Here is a 20,955-nt window from a genome sequence, read left to right on the forward strand (position 1 = left end):
GTCATAGCTTAAACTTATCAATTAGCATATCATGAATACTTTCCCCTTATTAATCAGATATCTGCAGATTTGTAGTTTTCGAATTAGTGCACTGACAAACCAATCTCAGTGTATCATTCACAGATCAATTTAATTAAACCCAGAAATCTATATACACTATTCAGTTTACATATTAGCATTGATACCACGGAATTTCAAGTCTTAAGTAATTACAAGTGATTTTACTTTAGGCTTATTTCTACAATTCTATCTTATATTCTAAACATAACTTATACTCTTACTGGTCATTCTTCCCTATTACACACCAAACTTGCAAAGGGTATGTTCGATTAACAATAACTTACATTTACTACATATAGCAGTATACTTGTTCTTAGAATAGGTACTTATTCAATTATATCAGAATTATTTATACTAACACAATCGACTGAAGAACAAAGACAGATAATGTGAATTGTCCAAAAGTATTTACATATCTTTCTACAATATTTACTCGAATATTGGTGCGACCATCGAGGACGTAAGTGAGTCTATTAGAGAGCAAAAGGAAAGGGTGAAAGAAATGATAGTTGTGGCAGGTACGAATGATTTGAAAGGAGATAAAATGGAAATGATAGAGGACCTGAATGAATTGTTTGAGGTAGCAAAAGAAAATAGTGAGAGAGTTAGGATGATTAGTCTTTTGCCCTGGTACGACAGTGAAGTGTTTAGAAGGAGGACCATAATTGCAAATGACTTTATGCGTGGGTTATGCGTGACATCACTCGTCATGCATAACCCACTTGTCATGCATGGGTTATGCATGACGAGTGATGTGGAATTTGTGGACGTGTGGAGAGAGTTCGATGGGCGAAAGGATCCATATAAGATGGATTCGGTATAAGGAGACTTGAAAAGTTGCGTTGAATGAAGTGGATGTGCAGAATCAGGGAAACTAGATTTATGAAGGGGGGAGGGGAGTAGATATGCAGACCTTAGGGAGGCAGTTGAGTGTATGAATGAGTATAATATGCCCGAGCGAATAAGGACAACAAATCAGAATGGGATAGTTAGTATAAGGCATCAAGGTAGGGGTGGGGCTAACGGGGGGGGTCTACAATTCATGTACACTAATGCTAGGAGTATTAGGAACAAGAAGGAAGAATTTTTGGCCTTGGTTGGCACTTCCAGACCACAGGTTATTGGCATTAGTGAAACATGGCTGACTGTAGATGATATAGCTAGTGGGGTTGAATGTGATGGGTATAGTGTGTTCAGGAATGACAGGGAGAATAAAATGGGGGAGGAGTATTGTTGATGATAGCTGATGAGCTGCAACCAAGGAGAATAGAAATTGAATTGCAGGATAGAGAAAAGAGCACATTTGAGGCCATTTGGTGTGAGATTGTGGCTAGCAGAACAAAATATACAATTGGGTGCTGCTATACACCAAGTGATGGAAAATATGGTGGAGATAGTATGCACAAGCAAATAGAAGAAATGAGTGGAAGTAGGGTAATTATTATGGGTGATTTCAACTATGGTAGCATTGATTGGAGTGAGGAGAAGACACATGGGAGGAAGGAATTGGATTTTATGCGGTTATTAAGGGATAACTATCTGTGACAGCATGTAATGGAAAATACTAGGGGTCAGAGAGTTCTTGACCTAGTAATTGCATCTGAGGATTTGGCTGTAACTAATATGACCATATTGCCTCCATTTGGTGAGAGTGATCATAGGGTCTTGACTACTTGCAAGGTGGCTGAAGGTGTGGAATTTACAATTAAGACAGGGTATGTGTGGAATTATCGGGCTGGTAAGTATGACAAGCTTAGGAGTTTGATTGGTTCAGTGCCATGGCATGTACAACTGCAAGGGCTAGAAGTTGATAGTGCATGGGAGGCAGTTAAGAAGTGTTTGCAAGAAGCAATGGCTGACTGTATACCTAGAGTCCGAATAATAAATCAAGTAATGCAAAAAAAGAAACAACTATGGAGGGAATTTAAGGAGAAAGGTGACTGGCAGGCACATGAATGGTATAAAGCGCAGGCTAGAAGGGTAACGAGTGTGGTAAGAAAAGCAAAAAAGGATTACGAAAGATCATTGGCCATGCAGGCTAAAGAGAATCCTAAACAGTTTTTTCGATATGTTGCAAGTAAAAGGAAAAATGTATATGGCAGAATGATTTTTAAAGAATGCCAATGGTAGGGAGGTAACTGAATCAGTTGATATAGTTGAGTTACTGAGCGAGCACTTTGCAAGAATATATCATCCAGGTGGTGACATGACATTGCAGAAATGAATGAACCAATAGATTATACGGGAATTGTGGTGAATGAAGTGGATGTGAGTAGTCTATTGCAAAACCTCAATGTCAATACATCTGTGGGATTGAATGGTATACCAGCTCGTGTCATACGTGAAGAGGCTAAAGAATTGTCAGTACCCTTGACCATTTTGTTTAATTTGAGTCTTGGGTCTGGGTTAGTCCCGAGGGGGGGATGGAAGGAGGGGAAAATAGTTCCACTGCATAAAGGAGGTTCCAAGACTGCTGTTGTAAATTACCGACCGATTCATATCAGGAATCGTTGTCAAGGTCTTGAAGAAATTAGTCAAGAAAAGAATACAGGATTGGATAGATGAAAATGGGATATTGTATGGGGGACAACATGGTTTTGTGAAGGGTAGATCATGCCTCAGTAACTTGCTCATGTTTTATAACACAGTGACGGCTGAACTGGATAAGGGTAATGGGTTTACAGTGATTCTACTAGACCTTGCCAAGGCCTTTGACAGGATACCACATGGAACTGTAATTAGTAAACTGGAGCAGATTGGGATGGATACCAGAGAGTGGTTTATTCAGGAGTTGAGTCCAAAAGACGGCTTGTGACTAGTGGTGTGCCACAGGGTTCTGTTCTTGGACCACTACTTTTCAATTTGTTCATCAGTGATATAGGAAAGGATCTGAGAGGAAGTGTTCACTTGTTTGCTGATGATGCAAAGTTGGATAGAGCAATTGTGAGTGCTCAGGATGTCAAAATTTTGCAGGATGATTTGGATAGTTTGGAGGACTGGGCTAAGGAAAACGGATGTCATTTTAATATGGCAAAGTGTAAGGTTATGCATTTTGGTGAAAAGATTAGCAGCAGTATATCACATTGGTGGAACCGTACTCCAGGAGATTGATGAGGCCAGGGTGTTGGGGATGTTGGTGGATAGGGAATTGAAGTTTAGGGGGCACATTGCAAAAGTGGCTAAATCAGCTCATCAAATCACTTGGCTTCTGAAAAATATTTTAACAAGCAGAGACAAACAAGTTATTGTTCCTCTGTATCGAGCCTTGATAAGACCCCCATCTAGACTACTGTGCTCAGATATGGGCATCAGGGTTTCTTCTTGATGGGGAGGAGGAGAGGATCCAGAGACGATTGACCAAGATGATAGCAGGTCTGTGGAATGAACCTTATGAGAACAGGTTGAAGATTTGTGGGTTGCAAAAATTGGTCAATAGGAGGAAAATGGGTGATATGATTGAGACATTCAAATTACTGAAGGGTTTCTATAAGATTAATCCAGAAGATATTTTTGAGAACAGGACTAGTGATGGGAGGACTAGGGGCCATACATGGAAGCTGGGCAAGAATGTGGTTAGCAGGGGTGTTAGACCTAGGTTTTTTACTTGGAGAGTGGTGAATGAGTGGAATAAGCTGCGAGAATCTTTTGTGGGTGCTATGACCGTGCATGAGTTCAAGGCGAGGTATGATGGATACTGTGTGAATGTTGAATAGTTGTTCTTGACATGATGTTAGGCCCTCCCTCAATGAGTCTGTCGACTCCTTGTAGTTGCCGGTAATAATAATAAATAATAATAATAACTTACACTTGTGTTAGTGTAAATAATTTTGATATACTGGTAACCTTCGTATAACTTATACAACGCGGTTTCGATATAACGTGGTCTACCATTTCTAGTAACCCTTTATTTATTTTTTCATATATTTTTCACCGCAGGCCATCAAAATCAAATTTTGTCTTCGTTAAATTTGTGTCTGCCTGTATCACTCAAGTAGTTAAAAGTATCGAATTTAATTTTATTGTATCCCTGAATAAGGTACTGAACAGAGGCTTTTGCAGTCTGTGTCATTCTCAACAAATAGTGCAATTAGAGACAGATAGAATAAAAACGGCGCTAACTAATAAATCACATCCCCTCTCACAGAAACTATGCTGTATAGACTTAAGCAAAACCATATGTTGCACTGAAACACAGTATCTAACTAAAAACTATTGTCCAATTTTTCAATTATGAAATAAGTGTTTTTTTATTGCATTTGAAATTCTCAATGTCATTATGACAGATCATGAAGGCTAACTTAAAATAAAATTCTACCAAGAATTGAAACATGCCATATAATAAATGTATGAGTTCGCCTGCAACCTCAAACGCAAACAAGTTGAGCCAGTCAATAATGAGAAGTTTCATCGGAACGATAAATGACACCCTGTTGTGAATGTGTTAAAACTAATAGTGAATGTTGTTATGACAGTTTCAGATGTTATGGAATTCGATTGAAGAGAATTAGCATTTCGATTCAACACTTGCGGTGATCTTTTGTTAATACCGCACCAATCATATGCACGTCTTTATAGCTGCTCTCTTGTGTAAAACAAAATTCAGCTCGTATGTATTGTAATAATTAAAAAAAGTTGAATAATTTATAAGCGTATAAAAGGATATCACCTGTAAATCGTTAACATGCCAGCAAAATTTTCAGACGTGCCACCTCTGGCACTAGTGCCATAGGTTCGCCATCTAGGGTTTACTGTATAAAGTGTTTATTGTTGAAAATTGTCTTTGTTTTCTGCCAGGAAAGCGCATTAAAAATCATAAGTGTGTTATTCTCAAGCTGAGCAGTTTATTTTCTAGTGAGTTACATACATATGTAATGCTTTTTTTTTTAATATAAAAGTTTATTTGTATTGTAATGGCCACTAAAACTGCAATGAAAGGGGAAAAAACCATCATTGAAGAGGAAATTCATTTCTCTTGAAAAAAAAAAAATTAAAATCTTGGATCGGTTGAAAATTGGAGAAAAACCAGAAGTGGTTGCAAGGACTCTGAATGAATCAACAATTCGAACAATCAAACAAAATGAACATACAATCCAAGAAAGTGTTATTGCTGGGTCAATGGTAAGTGCAAAGTGCGTTACTTGTGTTCGCGATACTCTAATAGAAAAAATGGGGAAATCTCTAATGATTTGGATAGAAGATTGCACTCAAAAGAAAATTCCTTTGGATGGACACCTTATTAAGCAAAAAGCTCTCAAATTTTATAAACATTTAAAAGAACTTGATCAAGATTTTTCAGAAGAAATCTCTCAGCATGGATTTTCTGCCAGTAAGGGTTGGTTTGAAAACTTTAAAAAGTGGTTTTCTTTGTATAATCTTGAAATCCAGGGAGAATCAGCATCAGCAGATGTTGAAGCTGCCTGGAAATACCCAGCAGAACTTTTAAAAAATATTAAAGAAGGTGGTTACAGTGCAGACTAGGTGTTCAATGCGGATGAATCTGGGTTATATTGAAAAAAAAAAGCGAAAACGCACCTATATTTCAAAAATGAAAGATCAGCTCCTGGATTCAGTTTCCAAAGATAGAATTACTCTAATGTTTTGTAGTAATGCATCAGGTGATTACATGACAGAACCAATGTTTATTATCCGATCCACAAATCCTCGTGTGATGAAAGGGCTTGACAAGTCCACCCTACCTGTTTATTGGTGGGCCAACAAGAAGGCATGGGTTACAACTAGCATGTTTGAAAATTAGTTTTTCAAGTGTTTTGTACCCGATGAAAGTTACACAAAGAAAAAGAATATGGACTTCAAAATTCTACTAATTTTAGATAACACAGCAGGCTACCCAACAAATTTAAGCCATCCGAATATTAAAATAACTTTTTTGCCACCTAATACTACTTCCCTTATTCAACCACTCGACCAAGGAATAATATCAACATTTAAGTCATATTATTTGGCAAACATTCCAATTAATTTTGGAAAAAAATGGAATCTAATCCAAACATGACACTGCCTCAAGCGTGGAAAGAGTTTTCAATATTGAATTGTGTGAAAATTATTTCTCTGTCCATTAAGGAATTACAACCCTCTAAACTGAATGCTTGCTGGAAAAAATATGCCCTGAAGCCGTTCTGGAACGAAATTTCATACCTCCAGTGGATGCCGAGCTATGTCGTATAATAAATGTCGCACACATTTTTGGTGGAGAGGGCTTTTGCAATATGGTTGAAAACAAAATTAGTGAAGTAATTGATGCAGAAGCTGATTTAAATGAGGAGGAACTGGTACAATTAATAGATGGCGTCAAACCAAATGGCAGGGAAAGTTCTGCTGAAGATTCTGATTGTGAATGAATCCGTTAAAGAATTCAGTTTAAAGAAATTAGCAGAAGGGTTGGACTTGGCAAGAAAGTTAGGAAGTTATTTTACGGATAATGATCCCACAATGGAGTGCTCTGGAAAATTCACAAGACAATTGGATATTTGTTTAGCGCCATATTATGAACTTAATAAAAAAATTGCAGCATAGTGGAAAGCAAAGTCTTATTACTGACTTCTTGATGACTAAACCAGCTGAACTATGCAATGAGAATTATACAAATGATGTCCAAGAGATGACAACCTCTGGCCACTTAAAGAACATCTACGAAATGTTATTTCTGAAGACAGTGATGACGATTAAAATATGCGCTTTATTTTGTTGTGTCTAAAACATTTATGCATTATGTGCAATGAAATTTACGTACAATTTGTAATTTTTATAATTTTATACTACGTATTTGTGTCATAGTTTGTTTAATAACTTACCTGAATTAAATAAAAATATTGCTTTTGTTGGATATGTCATTGTTGTTTATATAATTAAAAAAAAAAACGATTTCAGAACCTAACCCTACTTTTTTTATGTGATCTAAGTCTTGCATAATGTGATTTATATAATGCGGCATTTCTAAGGAACCTAATATCCGCGTTATATGAGATTTACCTGTAATTGAATAGGTACCTATTTTAAGAGCAAGCATACTGCTATATGTATTAAATGTAAGTTATTGTTAATCAACCAATTTTTTAACCAAGTGGAAAAAAACTTCCAATATCTTTCCCTAAATCCAGAGTAATTTAAGAATAAGGTGGCACACCTTTTGGCAACTCATATAGGTAAATATGACTTTTCCATTGCTTTTGTCCTAGTATCACCACTTCTGGATCTGGCTCCCACTGACGAGACCTCAATAAAGGTTGAAACTGGTGTGGGTAGTGGCACTTCCCTTAATGCATAGCATTATACATGTCTGCAAGGAGATGTGCTTTGCATTATGGGAGATACTGAGAGAAGAAGTGATGAGAGTTTGGTCCACCTTTACCACAAGTTGCCTCAGTCCTGAAGATACGTCAGGCGCAAACTTTGTTTGCTTACACTTGGATAAAGGATTAAACTAAATTTATTATTAAATCACCTTTATTGAAAAGTCTGGATAAGGAATCTTTATGCCCTAGACCTAGACAAGGTTCAAACCCAAGTCTTTCCAGCCAAAGGTCCTCATCGACATGGACCAAGCTACAGAGGCTTCTTTGCAAAATCTACTTGTACATAATACTAACAACTATTAAATCCATCTACTTTCTTATTGATAGAATAAATGGGGGTGGGGAAATGAAGAATTGGAAAACCAAGTAAGTGATGGCACAAGACTGGAACTGGCCACTGGGCCTAAAATCCATGAACTTGTAGACATAAATATTGCGATGTTGGTGGGGAGTTGAGACTGAGCAGATATATGTGTGATAAGTAGTGATAAAGGTGATTGGGCAAGGGCAGGTGTGGTGGCGAAATCACAACCAGCTAGTGGCGTGGGTTGATTATAGACCTAAAAATGAACTGCTGTTTGTTTACAAATGCCAGAAGTATCAGAAATAAGGAGGATGAAATGGTTTCAGTGATTGAGTTTATTCCTTCCAAAATCATTGGAATAAGTGAAACATTATTATTATTATTATTATTATTATGTGACACCTCCAGACGGTCCAAAGACTCATCGAGGGAGAGTGTGCCAACAGCATCGAACGATTGACCTCCGTCCAACTACTAACCGTGCTCAAACTTGCTTAAGCCATTAGTAGCAGAGGCTCTACCAATCGACCAACCTTTGCTGGCATGGTTGAATGACGATGTCGTAATGGGAATAGAAATGGAAGGATACAATATTTTTCGTGAGGATAGAAAGGGCAAGAAGGCATTGGGGGGGGGAGTGTTGCTGATGATAGCAGGGGAATGGTATTAAGTCCACATAAAGTAGACATAAAAGAGGGAAATAATGGCACTGATTATGAGGCAGTGTTGTGTATCATGGAAGTTGATAGGAAGACATTTAGTTGGATGTTGCTATAGGCCAGGGAATGTGGAGGGTGGTGAGGAAGAAATGTATAAACAACTTAGATTAGTGAACAAAGGAAGGGTAATTATTATGGGTTATTTTAAATATGGTAGTATAGACTGGAATGAAGAAATAGCATTTGGGAATAAGGAAAATGAATTTCTTGAGTTCTTGAGTGATAACTATCTCAAGCAGCATACAAAGGAGGACACGCATGGATCGAGAGGTTTAGATCTCATCATATCATTAGAGAATGTAATTGTGAGTGGGGTTTCACACTTTCCTCCAGTTGGTGAGAGTGACCTGAGTTGTGGCTAGCCCTATGCAGACTTCTGTGAGGAAAGGATATATGTGGAATTATAAGGCTGGTGATTATGACAAGCTTAGGGACAGCTTGGAGCTATAGCATGGAATGAGGAGTTGAGCAGCAAGTAAATAATGCTGCTTGGGAACTGAAAAAGAAATACATAATAGCATGAATGTGTGAATGTATTCCGAAAGTCAAAAGGCTGATAAGGTAGGTATAAAATGGATGAATGAGGAGAATGAGCATGACATCTGGAAGAAGAAGGCACTTTGGAGGTAGTACAAGATGATTAATGATATTAATCAGTTACATGTAGAGCAGGGGTTCCCAACCTTTTTGTTTCCTAGAGCACATTCTAAAATACCGATAGGGCGATGGGGACCATCTATTTTTTCAAGCAAATTTTTTGAATTCTCTTGTTAAATGAATGCAACTTCAAATGCACGTCTACTTTACATTGTATGCATTTAATAATCGTCATATGTCATTAACGCATGCCATGAATTGTTGCGTGATGTGCACGTGATTATTTCAAACTATATGGCACATGGTTGAACAGCAGCGGATACACACAAATTGAGCAACGGGCACCATGGTGCCCACAGGCATAGGGTTGGGAACACCTGATGTAGAGTATAAAGAGCAAGCCAGGAGGAGAGTGACTCAGTTAGTAAGGAAAACAAAAGTGAAGTATGAGCAGAAATTGGCAAATAGGCAAAGAAAAACCATAGAGAGTTTTTTTAGATATGTGGCAGGTAGAAGGAAGAATGATTATGGTAAGATGATGTTAATTAATGAAAATGATAAAATGGTAACTGCTGCAGAAGACATTGAGGTATACAGTGATCAATTTTTCATCCTGATCGGGGTGGAATTATGAGGAACTTAAGTGTAGAAGACATAGGAGAGGATGGCTTAATTGTGAATGAGCAGAAGGTATTTGAGGAAATAAATAACTTTACGTCAATAAGGCAATAGGATTTGATGATATATCACCATGCATGTTAAGGGAATGTTCCAGGGAATTGCATTAGCATTGGCATGCTTGTTTAATAAGAGTCTTACAATAGCACAGGTTTCAATGGAGTGAAAAGAAAGTAAAATTGTTCCACTGCATAAAGGTGGTGATGAGGCTCTGGCTTCAAGTTATAAGCCAATCTGTATATCTGGAGTTGTGCTGAAGGTACTAGAGAGATTGTTGAGAAGTAGGATACAGAAATGGGTTGAAAACAGCAGTATTCTTTATGGTTATCGACATGGATTTGTTAAGGGGAGATCATGTTTTACTAACTTATTTATGTACTGTAACAAGGTGACAAATACCTTGGATAGGGAAAATGCATATACAGTGGTGTACTTGAATTTTGCAAAAACTTTTGATAGGCTCCCACAACAAACTATTAAATAAATTGAAACAGATGGGATTGGATAGTAGACTTCTGAGCTGGATTAGCGACTGGCTGTCAGATAGGTATCAGGAAGTTGTATATGGGGGGTGGTATCCCATAAGAGAAAGGTGTACTGCAGCGGTCAGTTTTGGGACCAATGTTGTTCAGTTTGTATGTTAATGATATTGGCGCAGGTTTAACTAGCGATATGCAGCTGTTTGCAGGTGATGCAAAATTAGGGAGAGCAATGCAGAGCCAAGCAGATGTTATGGCCTTGCAGGAGGACTTGAATACAGAAATAAAGAGGTTATGAATGCCATTGTATAAGGCCTTGATCAGGCTGCATATGGAATATTGTGTATAGTGCAGGTTTTTCATGGTGATGAGGATGTGTTGGAAAGGGTCGACAGAAGATTCATAAAGGTTGTCGGTAGTCTTTGGAATGTGGAGTATGAGGACAGATTGAGAGATTGGAAATTGCAAAGTCTTGTAAATAGGAGGAAGTGGGGGATATGATTGAGATATATAAGGTAGTCAGGGGTTGTTATCAGGTTGACATGTAAGAGATTTTTCATAGAATGAGAGCATGAGGTATAACAAGAGGCCATCGCTAGAAACTGTATAAAGAGGGTGTGAGCAGAGGAGTGAGGAGAAGGTTCTTTGCATGGAGAGTGGAATGCATTGCCTGAGTGTGTTATGAATATAAACACATTGAATCATTTTAAGGCATGGGTGGATGAGCATTGTGTGACTTCCCACGATGAGTCTCTGACTCCATGAGGTCAGATGTTAATAATAATAAACTTTACCTTTTGCTGTCACTACATTCTCTCTTATGATGCTAGTTATACCATTATAGAAATACAGTATTTGCTTTTAATTACAACACACACACACACACACACACACACACACACACACACACACACACACACACACACACACACACACACACACACACAATTTTATGCTGCACTTGCTTGGGAAGATGCACTGAAGTCTAAGAAAAAATGACAAAAGTTAAACAGAGTTCAATGCCTTATAACCATACAAATAATTAAAGGATACAGGACAGTATCATTTGAGTCATCTTGCATTATTGGTTTAACACTGATGTGCCTGAAAATGCAAGAATTCTGTCTTACATATGAAGTCACTTTTGGAAGATGTAACGGAAATGCCAACACTGATTCAAATTGCTGTGACCTTCTGCTTCACTACAGTAGTTGGCCTCACCCAGCAAAGGAAACATATATTAAGGCAAAGGAAAGCTCTGAAAGTGATTAATTCCATATATATATATATATATATATATATACATATATATATACACTGACAAGTGCAAAACAGAAGAAAATGTTGGTTCTTTCATTGTATATTATAGACAGTCCATAATACAAGAATGCTGTTCTAGACTGCATCTTCTCTGTTCTAACAACCTAGCAGAACAACTTGCTATAGTTATTCACTTACATATTTCCAGGAATTGGAACTTAACATCTTTCATCAAAATAACATCAGTAGAAGCACTATAAATGGCATAAAAACTAGAACAATCATCTAGTGTTAATAGAGCAGACAAGAAATCTGGTCTGGAATCTCACTCTAGAGGGATGGGAAATCATGTTCTGCTAGATGACGATGCATATTGGACAGCAGGAAATGAGAGAGCAGATTAGCTGGCTCAAGTGGCTATAAACGAACGGTTAGAAATAAGTTACCAAAAGTATTCAAATTCTGCTATAAAATACTTGCAGAAGATATAAGCCTTAACTTGTGGGAAGAAAAATGGAAAGCATCTAAAAACAGATCAACAACAAAAGAATTCTTGGCAAGTATCAGAAGTAGACTCCAGCTGAAAATATGTGGCATCTCTCCAGGTTTAACCACACTACTAATGGGACATGGAAAATTATGACACTACTTACACAGATTCCATATTCTGGAATTGACATTATGTATTTCTTGTCCACATCTTCAGCAGACTGTTGATCATTTACTTTCACTGTCAGCTACTGGTCTCCATCCATATGCCACTAATGCAACACTTATCACTTCGGAAGACGAGTGGCCAGTGTCAAAACAGAGACGTATCCAAAAGTAGTACTCAGAATTATTTAATTTTGTCATTAAGATCAGCTTCCACTTGTTGTTGTTGAAAGTTTTTTCACTTGGTTATACTATAAATTAAAGATGCCAAGAAATTATATGTTGTACCATCATTTCATATTTTGTTACATTATATCAAAGATCTGTATTTAAGTTTTGTAGATCTGGAAAAGGCATATGACAAGGTGCCAAGAGAGAAGCTATTCAATACGCTACAGTTATATGGTGTCAATGGGGCATTATAACAAACAATAGTTAGTCTTTATTTGAGTTGTAAGTCAGCAATTAGAATTGAAGGAAATACAGGAAGATGGTTTAATGTTAAATCTGGTGTCAGACAAGGATGAGCCAGCCTGGTTGGCCGAGTGGTTAGCGTGTCTGCTCTCCAGCCAAGTGGCTGTGGGTTCGAATTCCGCCGTGGGCATGAATGTTTGTGATTGTCCTACAAACTTTGTGTGAAAAGGGAATCTGCGACCCTACCACTTATTCTAGCAGAAGTCATCATTGCCAAAACCATGTGAGGTATGCCGTCTACGGATGTCAAATGTGAAAAAAGAAAAAAAAAAAATGACAAAGATGTACATTATCCCATCTGTCATTCGTTATCTATCTGGATCACATTATGAAGGAAAGTGTTATTAAACCTGATATCAAAATTGGAGATGTTAATGTCAGCTCTTTGCTTTATGTGGATGATGTTATACTTCTAAATAAATCCAGTATATGTCTGCAAGATTCCCTGACTAAATTGAATAACTGTTGTAAAAGATATGGAATGAAGGTCAGTAATAACAAGACAAAGACAATGAAAATAGGCAGAAGCATTGAAAATATCAACTGCATTTTGAATGAAGAACCTATAGAACAAGTGAAACATTTCAACTACTTAGGCACAATTTTTAGTGAAGATGGAAAATTAAATATGGAAATAGACAACAGAATCAACAAAGCTGGTATGGTGGGAAGTCAACTGAATAAATTTATATGGAATAAGAGAGAAATTATTAAAAACACTTGATCGAAGACTATATAGTGGCAATGGAGCATTATATCAAGCAATGCTTAGTCTTTATTTGAGTTGTAAGTCAGCAGTAGAATTGAAGGAAGTACAGGAAGATGGTTTAATGTTACATCTGGTGTCATACAAGGATGTATATTATTCCCTCTGTTATTCATTATCTATATGGATCACATTATGAAGAAAAGTGGTATTTCTTGAGAAAAATTAGGGGCATGAACAGATGGTATCAATGAAAATATGATATTAAAAACGACGGCATTAGAAAAGAACTTGACATTGTCAGCATCCAGGAATGCGTTAGCAGAGCTAATCTCTGGTGGTATGGTCACTTAACCCGAATGGGGGAGGAAAGATTAGCAAAACAAGGGTTCTCTGCAAGGTTGGCAGGAAAAAGACCCAGAGGAAGACCAAGATATAGGTGGATTGATACAGTAAAAAAGTGTCTTAGAAGATAGAAATATAAGATCTGATAATGTTGGAGTCTTGACAGGTAATACTGATTTGAAGGAAAATTGTAGATAGGAAATTATTAAATGATGTAAATTTTTCATTTAGTACTGTCATATCTTGTACACCCCTTGTGGTACATGGCAGGAATTTGATGATGATGATGAAAAAATTATATTCTTGGTTTAATCCTTTATCCAAATATAAGCAAACAAATTTTGCACATGAAGTAATTTCATGACTGGGCTACTTGTATATAGAGGCTAATGACTTCACATCACTTGACTTAGTATCCGATAATTTTTTTTATTTATTCATATGGAGTTTTCCTCCCTTTTCTCCCCTGTCCCTATTGGGGCGAGTTGATCCCCCCCATGGGGGGTTAAGTATTTATGGCTGTAGATCTGTGATTTCACATGGTCGGTTTGCCTGCTTGTGGGATGAAAATCCCCAGATAAACTGGGGGGAGGAGGAACCCTGCTGTCCACGTCCAAGACCGGCTAACTTGGCTGTGGCTGAGGAATATCCATAAGCCCCTCACGAGGGCGACGGGAATCGAACCCAGGACACTCCTTCCCCAGGTATATGGTTGCGAAGCGCATTGCCACTAGGCTAACCGCAGGGACTATCCGATAACGCAATCCACATATTGTTACGTACATGTATAATGTTATGCATTATGGAATGAGCCACTACCCAGACTGATGAGAACTCAATAAAGGTCATTGAGTTCTCATCCTACTGATGAGAACTCAATGACCTTTATTGAGTTCTCATTAGTAGGAGCCAGACCCAGAAGTGATGCCAAGATTGAAGTAATGCAGGGTCTTTAATAACCACAATGCTCATGTGTGGGCCCATGAGAACCCACATGCCGTGCGATCACATGCTGCACAATAACGCGTCACCATTAATGCATGGGCAGGTATCATCACTGACTGTTTAGTCGACCCATACTTGTTACCTCCCCGACTGTACTCCCAGAAGTATCGGACCTTTCTGGAAGAAGTTCTGCTGAATTTACTAAACAATGTTCCAATGACTGTGCGTCGGCAGTGTGGTTCCAACACGATGGGGTTTCCAGCCTATTTTGGCATTTCTGTGCATCAGTATTTGGACAGGTCCTTCGGGGCGTGGTGGACCCATCACATGGTCCCCATGCTCATCTGATTTATCGAGCATTGATTTCTTTCTGTGGGGGACCCTTAAAGTCATGGTGTACGAAACGCCTGTTGCCTCTGACATGGACTTCGTGGCAAGAATTGCCATCGGCGCTTCTAATATCCGAGAAACTCCAGGTATTTTCGAAAATGTACGCCAATCAATGCGTCGTCGGTGTCAGGCATGCATCACTGCTGATGGTCGTAACTCTGAGCACTTGATGTGAAACCGTATTATGTATCTAACTACTATTGAACTGTTCAGTTATGCCTAATAAAGTTTTTTTACACTGCTTACTCCTTGTGTTATTTCTGTATCTTTGTGTCCCTGTTAGTATCTTCCGGTGGCATTTCTGGTCATGCTTTGCTATGTGAAAGTTGATTTTGATGTTCTCTACCTCCCCTCAAAGTTCCACGTACAAAGTTTGTACGTGGAATTTGGAACCACCCTGTATATGTAGTGAAATGATAATGAAAGACTATGAAGAAATTGAAATGGAAATACAAACAAAAAATGGCAATAGAATTAACAACATGCGATTTACCGATGAATTGGTGTTCATAGCGAAATCAAAAACAGACTTACAAAATATGGCTGTAATATTACTCAAAAAGTCAGAATTGTGACTTAGTATTAAATACAACTGAAACCAAGTACTGTATATGGTAATAAGCAAAAAAATTGCACCAAAACACAAATTTAAAATTATCAACTGTATTCTTCCAAATGTAAAATAGTTATTTAGGAGTGATGATTATGAAAAGAAACAACAGGAAATGGAACAATAGTTATGGAAATAAAATCAAGAATAACTAAGGCAAAAGAAGGATTTTTGAATAATAAATTACTAATGACTTCTGGAATAAGCCAACTAAAATAAGAATAATAAAATCATGTACGAGTATATGGTCCACATTGAATTATGGATGTGAGACGTGAATATATACAAAATGCATAATCAAGAAATTGCAGGCCTTTGAGATGTGGTGCTATAAGAGATCACTGAAGATTTCTTGGAAGGAGAAGTTAAAAAAAAAAAAAAAAAAAAAAACTACAGAAGAGGTATTGAAGTTATTAATGGGGGATCAAAAGAGCACTCGTGGAAGACCTTATAGAGAAGTGCAAGATGGCAGGACACATTAAGAGGATCAGCAGGGAAAACATCTCTCGAAATAGAGGGAAGAAGATCTCCCGGTAGACCAAGAACTTCTTGGATTGATGTAAAGAAATGGATGGCTAATAAAGCTATTACAAGATCAAAAGGATGGCAGAGGAACAGACACCTGATTCTCTACCTCCAAATTGGAGAGCTACTTAAGAAGGAAACGTCTAAAGGAAGGTATAGTTTCTGGGAAAATTCCCATGCTACTTCTCTTAAACACTATTATTATAATTACGGCTATTATATCCTGTTTTTGTTTAGGAGTGTCCCTTATTTTAAATAAGGGACACTCCCCTGCCCCAGTTTCCCCATAAGTAAACCCTTCCCCTTCTCTCCAGCCCCCCAAAAGCGCCCTTAAACACAATAATATATATATTTATTTATATATACAAAACCCGGGTTTCCAAATTTATTTTTCCTGGATCAAAACACCCCCTTACGCTCCCTTCCTCCCCCCCCCCCATTATAAACAACCTTCAGCAGGATCATGGAATTGGAAGACATCCCAGTATCAAAACAATGTATGTACAAAATTTTTCCACCTCTTATTCTGCTACAATTGTCTTCTATACTCACCCATAATGCCCCAAAATATATATACCCCTTTTTTGAGTAATTATAGCCAATGTATTTAAAATAAGGGACACTCCTAAACAAAAACAGGCAATAATAGCCGTAATTATAATAATCTGAAGGAAGTTTTAAATGAAACTTGTCTCTTGGCACTTATCGAACTGACATCCATGTTAGGGCCGTGTCTGGTTGATGTCACTTAGTTCAAACTGGTTGTATTAAAGTTTGATTTCCTACTTCAAAAAATAAAAAATATAGAATCAGTTTCATTCAACTGACATCTTTTTAGCAGAAAGAATTTCATTCGTCCAAACTTTATCGAAAATTTAATCGTTTTTATTTTTACTTTTATTTTTTACTTTATTTTTAATTCGCATATATTGGATTCGTATAACTAAAACGTGTTTAATAATTTAAAAAGTTTCACATGTTTGTAATTTATTATAATGCAAATATAATAAAAATAAATGCCTTTTATAGTTATTTGTTTATCAATGAAATATAACTCCTCAAATTTCGGGGACATATTACTAAAACTGTGAGAGCAGCACAATGGATAATAGGAATTATGCGGAGTGCGCTGACTTGTAGAAGTAAGGATGTTGTGGTTCCCTTGCATTAAGACTTTGATCAGACCACGAGAATTATTGTGCACGATCTAGAGATGATTGACCAGGGTGGTTTCTTGTATCTGGAATGTTGAGTATGAAGATATTGAGAAAATGCAATTTGCAGAAATTCGTGGTTAGGAGGAGAGGGGATATGAACGAGACATATCAACTGTTAAGGTGTTATTACCAGATTAATATGGGGGAGAGGCAGTGGCTCACCCAGGGAGGGACAAGGGGCCCTGGTCCCCCAAAAGAAAAAGGAAAAAACACTAGAAAATTTCCCCAAAATCTTTTCCTAATTAAAAATATTATTTTTTTATTTATATTGTGTCGTGTCTTCTGTTTCTATACTACTTATGAATTAGCGGTCACATAAGATGGGAATACCCTATAGCTCTCGGGAATCACGGCCACTGTTGAACGCGAGGCGAACGAAGTATTGCTTCATCGGACCAAGCGCTACTTCGTTTGCCCGAGCCGGCCCAAAGGAGTCATTGGTATCATGTATTGGCGATCACTGTAGATGCTCAGTCATAGGTCGTATGCAATGCGTAGTGTGTATTCTCAAATCGTATACTTAACTCCCCCCCCCCCAAGATTAAATCCTGAGTGCGCCACAATGGAGAGGTTTTGCATAGAATGGGTGAAGACAGTAGAGAACAAAAGGTCATCCCTGAAAGCTGTATACGGAGAGTGTAAGCAAGGGGATGAGGAGCAGGTTTTTGCATAGAGAGTGGTGAGTGATTGGAATGCATTCCCGCAGAGTATGGTTGGCGCGGTATGATAAACTTTGTGTGTGTGAGCCAGTGGGACGATCTCCCGCGACGAGTCTTTTGGCTACATGGTGGTTTAATAACAATAATCTTTCCCAGATTGCTGTTGCCCGAGAGAAGGAGGAAGCAGTATGCCGTTGTTACTAAAATTTTAAAAGTGGTATACGGATACTGAAAGTTTGTAAAACACTGCACTAGATTTTGTAATCGCTTTTAGGTGGGAGCTGAATTTCATCCCTCAGTGTAAACACTGTCGTCAAGTGGCTTGATGAGTTTTATGTTTAGCCACTGGAGCAGGATTTCTAACTTATGTAAGAAACAAATAAAATATATATAATATATATTAAGCCTAATTAATATTATTACTTCTATTTATATTAAATATATATTTAATATAAATAATAATATAAAATTTATATTCACGTATATTTAGATCATTATAATTATATATAATTAACTGAAATAGACGGGAAAAAATCCTTAGATATCCATGGTATTAATGTATTATAGGTTTACAAACTTTGGGTGGGTGTCACAAAATGAAAAAAAATAAATAAAAGAAAAGAATAATTAGATTAAGTTCCTGTGCCAGCGTGCTTCGCAATTATCAGGATTTTTTTTTTTTTTTTAATGTTTAATTTGTTCTGTTTATCGTGTTCAAATGTTCAAAAACCGTGTATCTTTAAATAGGAGATGAACTTAGATCTCAGACCAATTCAGAAATCTCTTCATAATTTATATATATCCTGTCGTACGGTACTGATTTATTTAGGAAGATTTTCCCGTCTGCTTAATTCTAACCAGCTGATTACATTCGGCCTTGCATTTATTTCACTCCTGGAACGCCGTGACTTGACAAGCCAAACGTGTCACATATCGTGCGTTGGAATGTTTTCATATTGCCAGATTTACGTTTCCCTGTTGAATGACAGCTTGACGCCGTAAGTGTTTGTGTGGGTAACGTTTTTCGCCCCCCCCCCTTTTTTTTTTTACATTTATTGGACTCCATTTAGGAAAAGTAATTCAGGAGCACTTGGTGACAACCGAAATTTAGTAGTCGACCAATGAATTGTTCATGAATAGAGAAGTATATCCGGATAACAGCAACTCATTAAAATGTCATTAGATGTGTGGAATGGACATCCGAAAAGTGTGCATAATATTCTCATCCTTAATCTAGAATTCTTCACCATAATAGTTAATTCCGTAAAAAGTTTTCTTCCCAGCCATTTCTTTTCAATTAGGAATTGACAGGAATTGCTTGCATTAATATTAATCGATGTCGGACAGTATTTCATGGACTATTAAGTGAAAAGATGAACTGATTGCAGTCTTTATTAAACCTTTAGCGATGATTCTCTCTCTTCATAGTGATTATTTCTCTCTCATCCACAATTACCACTTTTTCACGCCCTGTTACGTGCGTCGTTTTGCGAACTGTCATTAGAGGATGGCATGCCAGCACTGACTCATTTCTGTTCCCATCTTCGGGTTGTGGGTGTCGTCTTTCATTTTTTTTTTTAGGGGTTAGGTGCAGTTTTACTGTTAAAGCTAGAGAGCTAAAAATGTGTAGAACTTACTGTTTTCCAAGTTGTAACTTGGAAACCAAGTTCAAGCAAGGACCTCTATTGCTCTGTCTCCTTCCGTTTCATCGTAATAATCATGTATGTATTCTGATTTCCATAGACAACACACGTAAAGAATTTTAATAGTCCTGCTCCATGGTGTTCTTGGAAGTAGACCATTTGTTAGATATGGATCAGTGCTTTCCAACACTTATGTATATTAGAAACTATAGGGTTTGTATCTTTATTAGCCATTATATTTTCTACTTAGTTCAGATTTTATTAGTATTATGTGAGCACAGTTTCTGTTTCGGAATGAATGTTATTTATTTGGCAAAGCTCCCGAAAATTTCCTTGCAATTAGTAAATGAAATAAATTTCTCTTCTTTGTTTTGACCGTCGTGTATTGATACATCCCCACCTGTGCTGTTGATATCTCTAAGCTGAAATTGGTAGGCGAGTAATATACAAATGCTTGATAAGTACATAACTGAAGTAAATATTTATTTTAAGAGGAGAGGAAAGCCTTAGCACGAACTGCACTCGCTTATTTATTGAAAAAACTTTATTTTTAATGTATTATTAGTAATCTGTAGTTATTTTGTAACGGCGTTCAAAAATTAACTCTAAATAATAGCTTATACCTAATTAGACAGTTCATACCGTTATTTGTCAAACAACAGTTAATTGGTTACGGTCAACTTTTCAAATTTTGGGCACGATGTCCGTTTATCAAAACTCGCATATTCTTATTTTATTAAAAATATACTGGCATTCTTATTTCATAATTTCTTTATTCCAATACAGAAATTGGCTATTTTGTTTTGTAACGGGTATACGGAAATGCGATGCCCAATTCAGAAGCGTTTAACCAACATGATGCTAACAAACTTATGGAATACTTCGTATGAGGTCAGAATGAACGTTAATAGAAATTGGTTGATAGAAGGGAAGGGGGATATGACAGAAAAATGTTACTAAACGGATTTTTATAAACTAGATGCCAGGAGGGAAATGAACTGGAAGTTGAGTAAAAGTGTAGGTGGCAGGGATGTGAAGTCTCTTTTTTTGATTGGTTAGTAGTGAATGAGTGGAATGAATCGTCTCTGAATGCTTTGTCAGTGAATCAGTTTAATAATCGATATGATAGTTATGAAAAGCCTAGTTAATAATAATTCATGGTTCGAAAAATTATGCATAATCCCACTCGTTACATAAAGTAAAACAAAAAATGTACTCACTCAAGTGCCGTGTTTGAAATGATACGTCCCGGTACGTCAACAGAAGATCCATACCAGTAGCGGATTATGTTCCTTTGAGCCCCTAGGCGCAATTTTGTTATAAGTCACTTTATTTAAGTTTTTTTTATATATATATATATATTAAAAAGACAATAAA

The 20,955-nt window shown here is 37.1% G+C and overlaps 1 protein-coding gene across 3 annotated transcripts in view; it reads left to right on the forward strand.

Annotated features, from left to right (window-relative positions):
- Window positions 1–20,955, forward strand: part of LOC150105259 (leucine-rich repeat flightless-interacting protein 2-like) — a 308,848-nt gene that overhangs the window by 76,001 nt on the left and 211,892 nt on the right. The window contains exon 1 of one of the 3 annotated variants that reach the window (XM_090394021.1): window positions 19,611–19,791. The exons of the other annotated variants lie outside the window; for them this stretch is intronic. Coding sequence (XP_090250147.1) covers window positions 19,714–19,791 — 78 coding nt within the window. The 5' untranslated portion in view covers window positions 19,611–19,713. Of the gene's footprint in view, window positions 1–19,610; window positions 19,792–20,955 lie in introns of those variants that run through there. 3 annotated transcript variants of the gene reach the window in all.

This window comes from Typopeltis vanoorti, chromosome 6 (assembly GCF_054136105.1).
Source record: "Typopeltis vanoorti isolate ZY-2024b chromosome 6, IOZ_Tvanoo_1.0, whole genome shotgun sequence".
In the NCBI taxonomy this organism is placed as follows: Eukaryota; Metazoa; Arthropoda; class Arachnida; order Uropygi; family Thelyphonidae; genus Typopeltis; species Typopeltis vanoorti.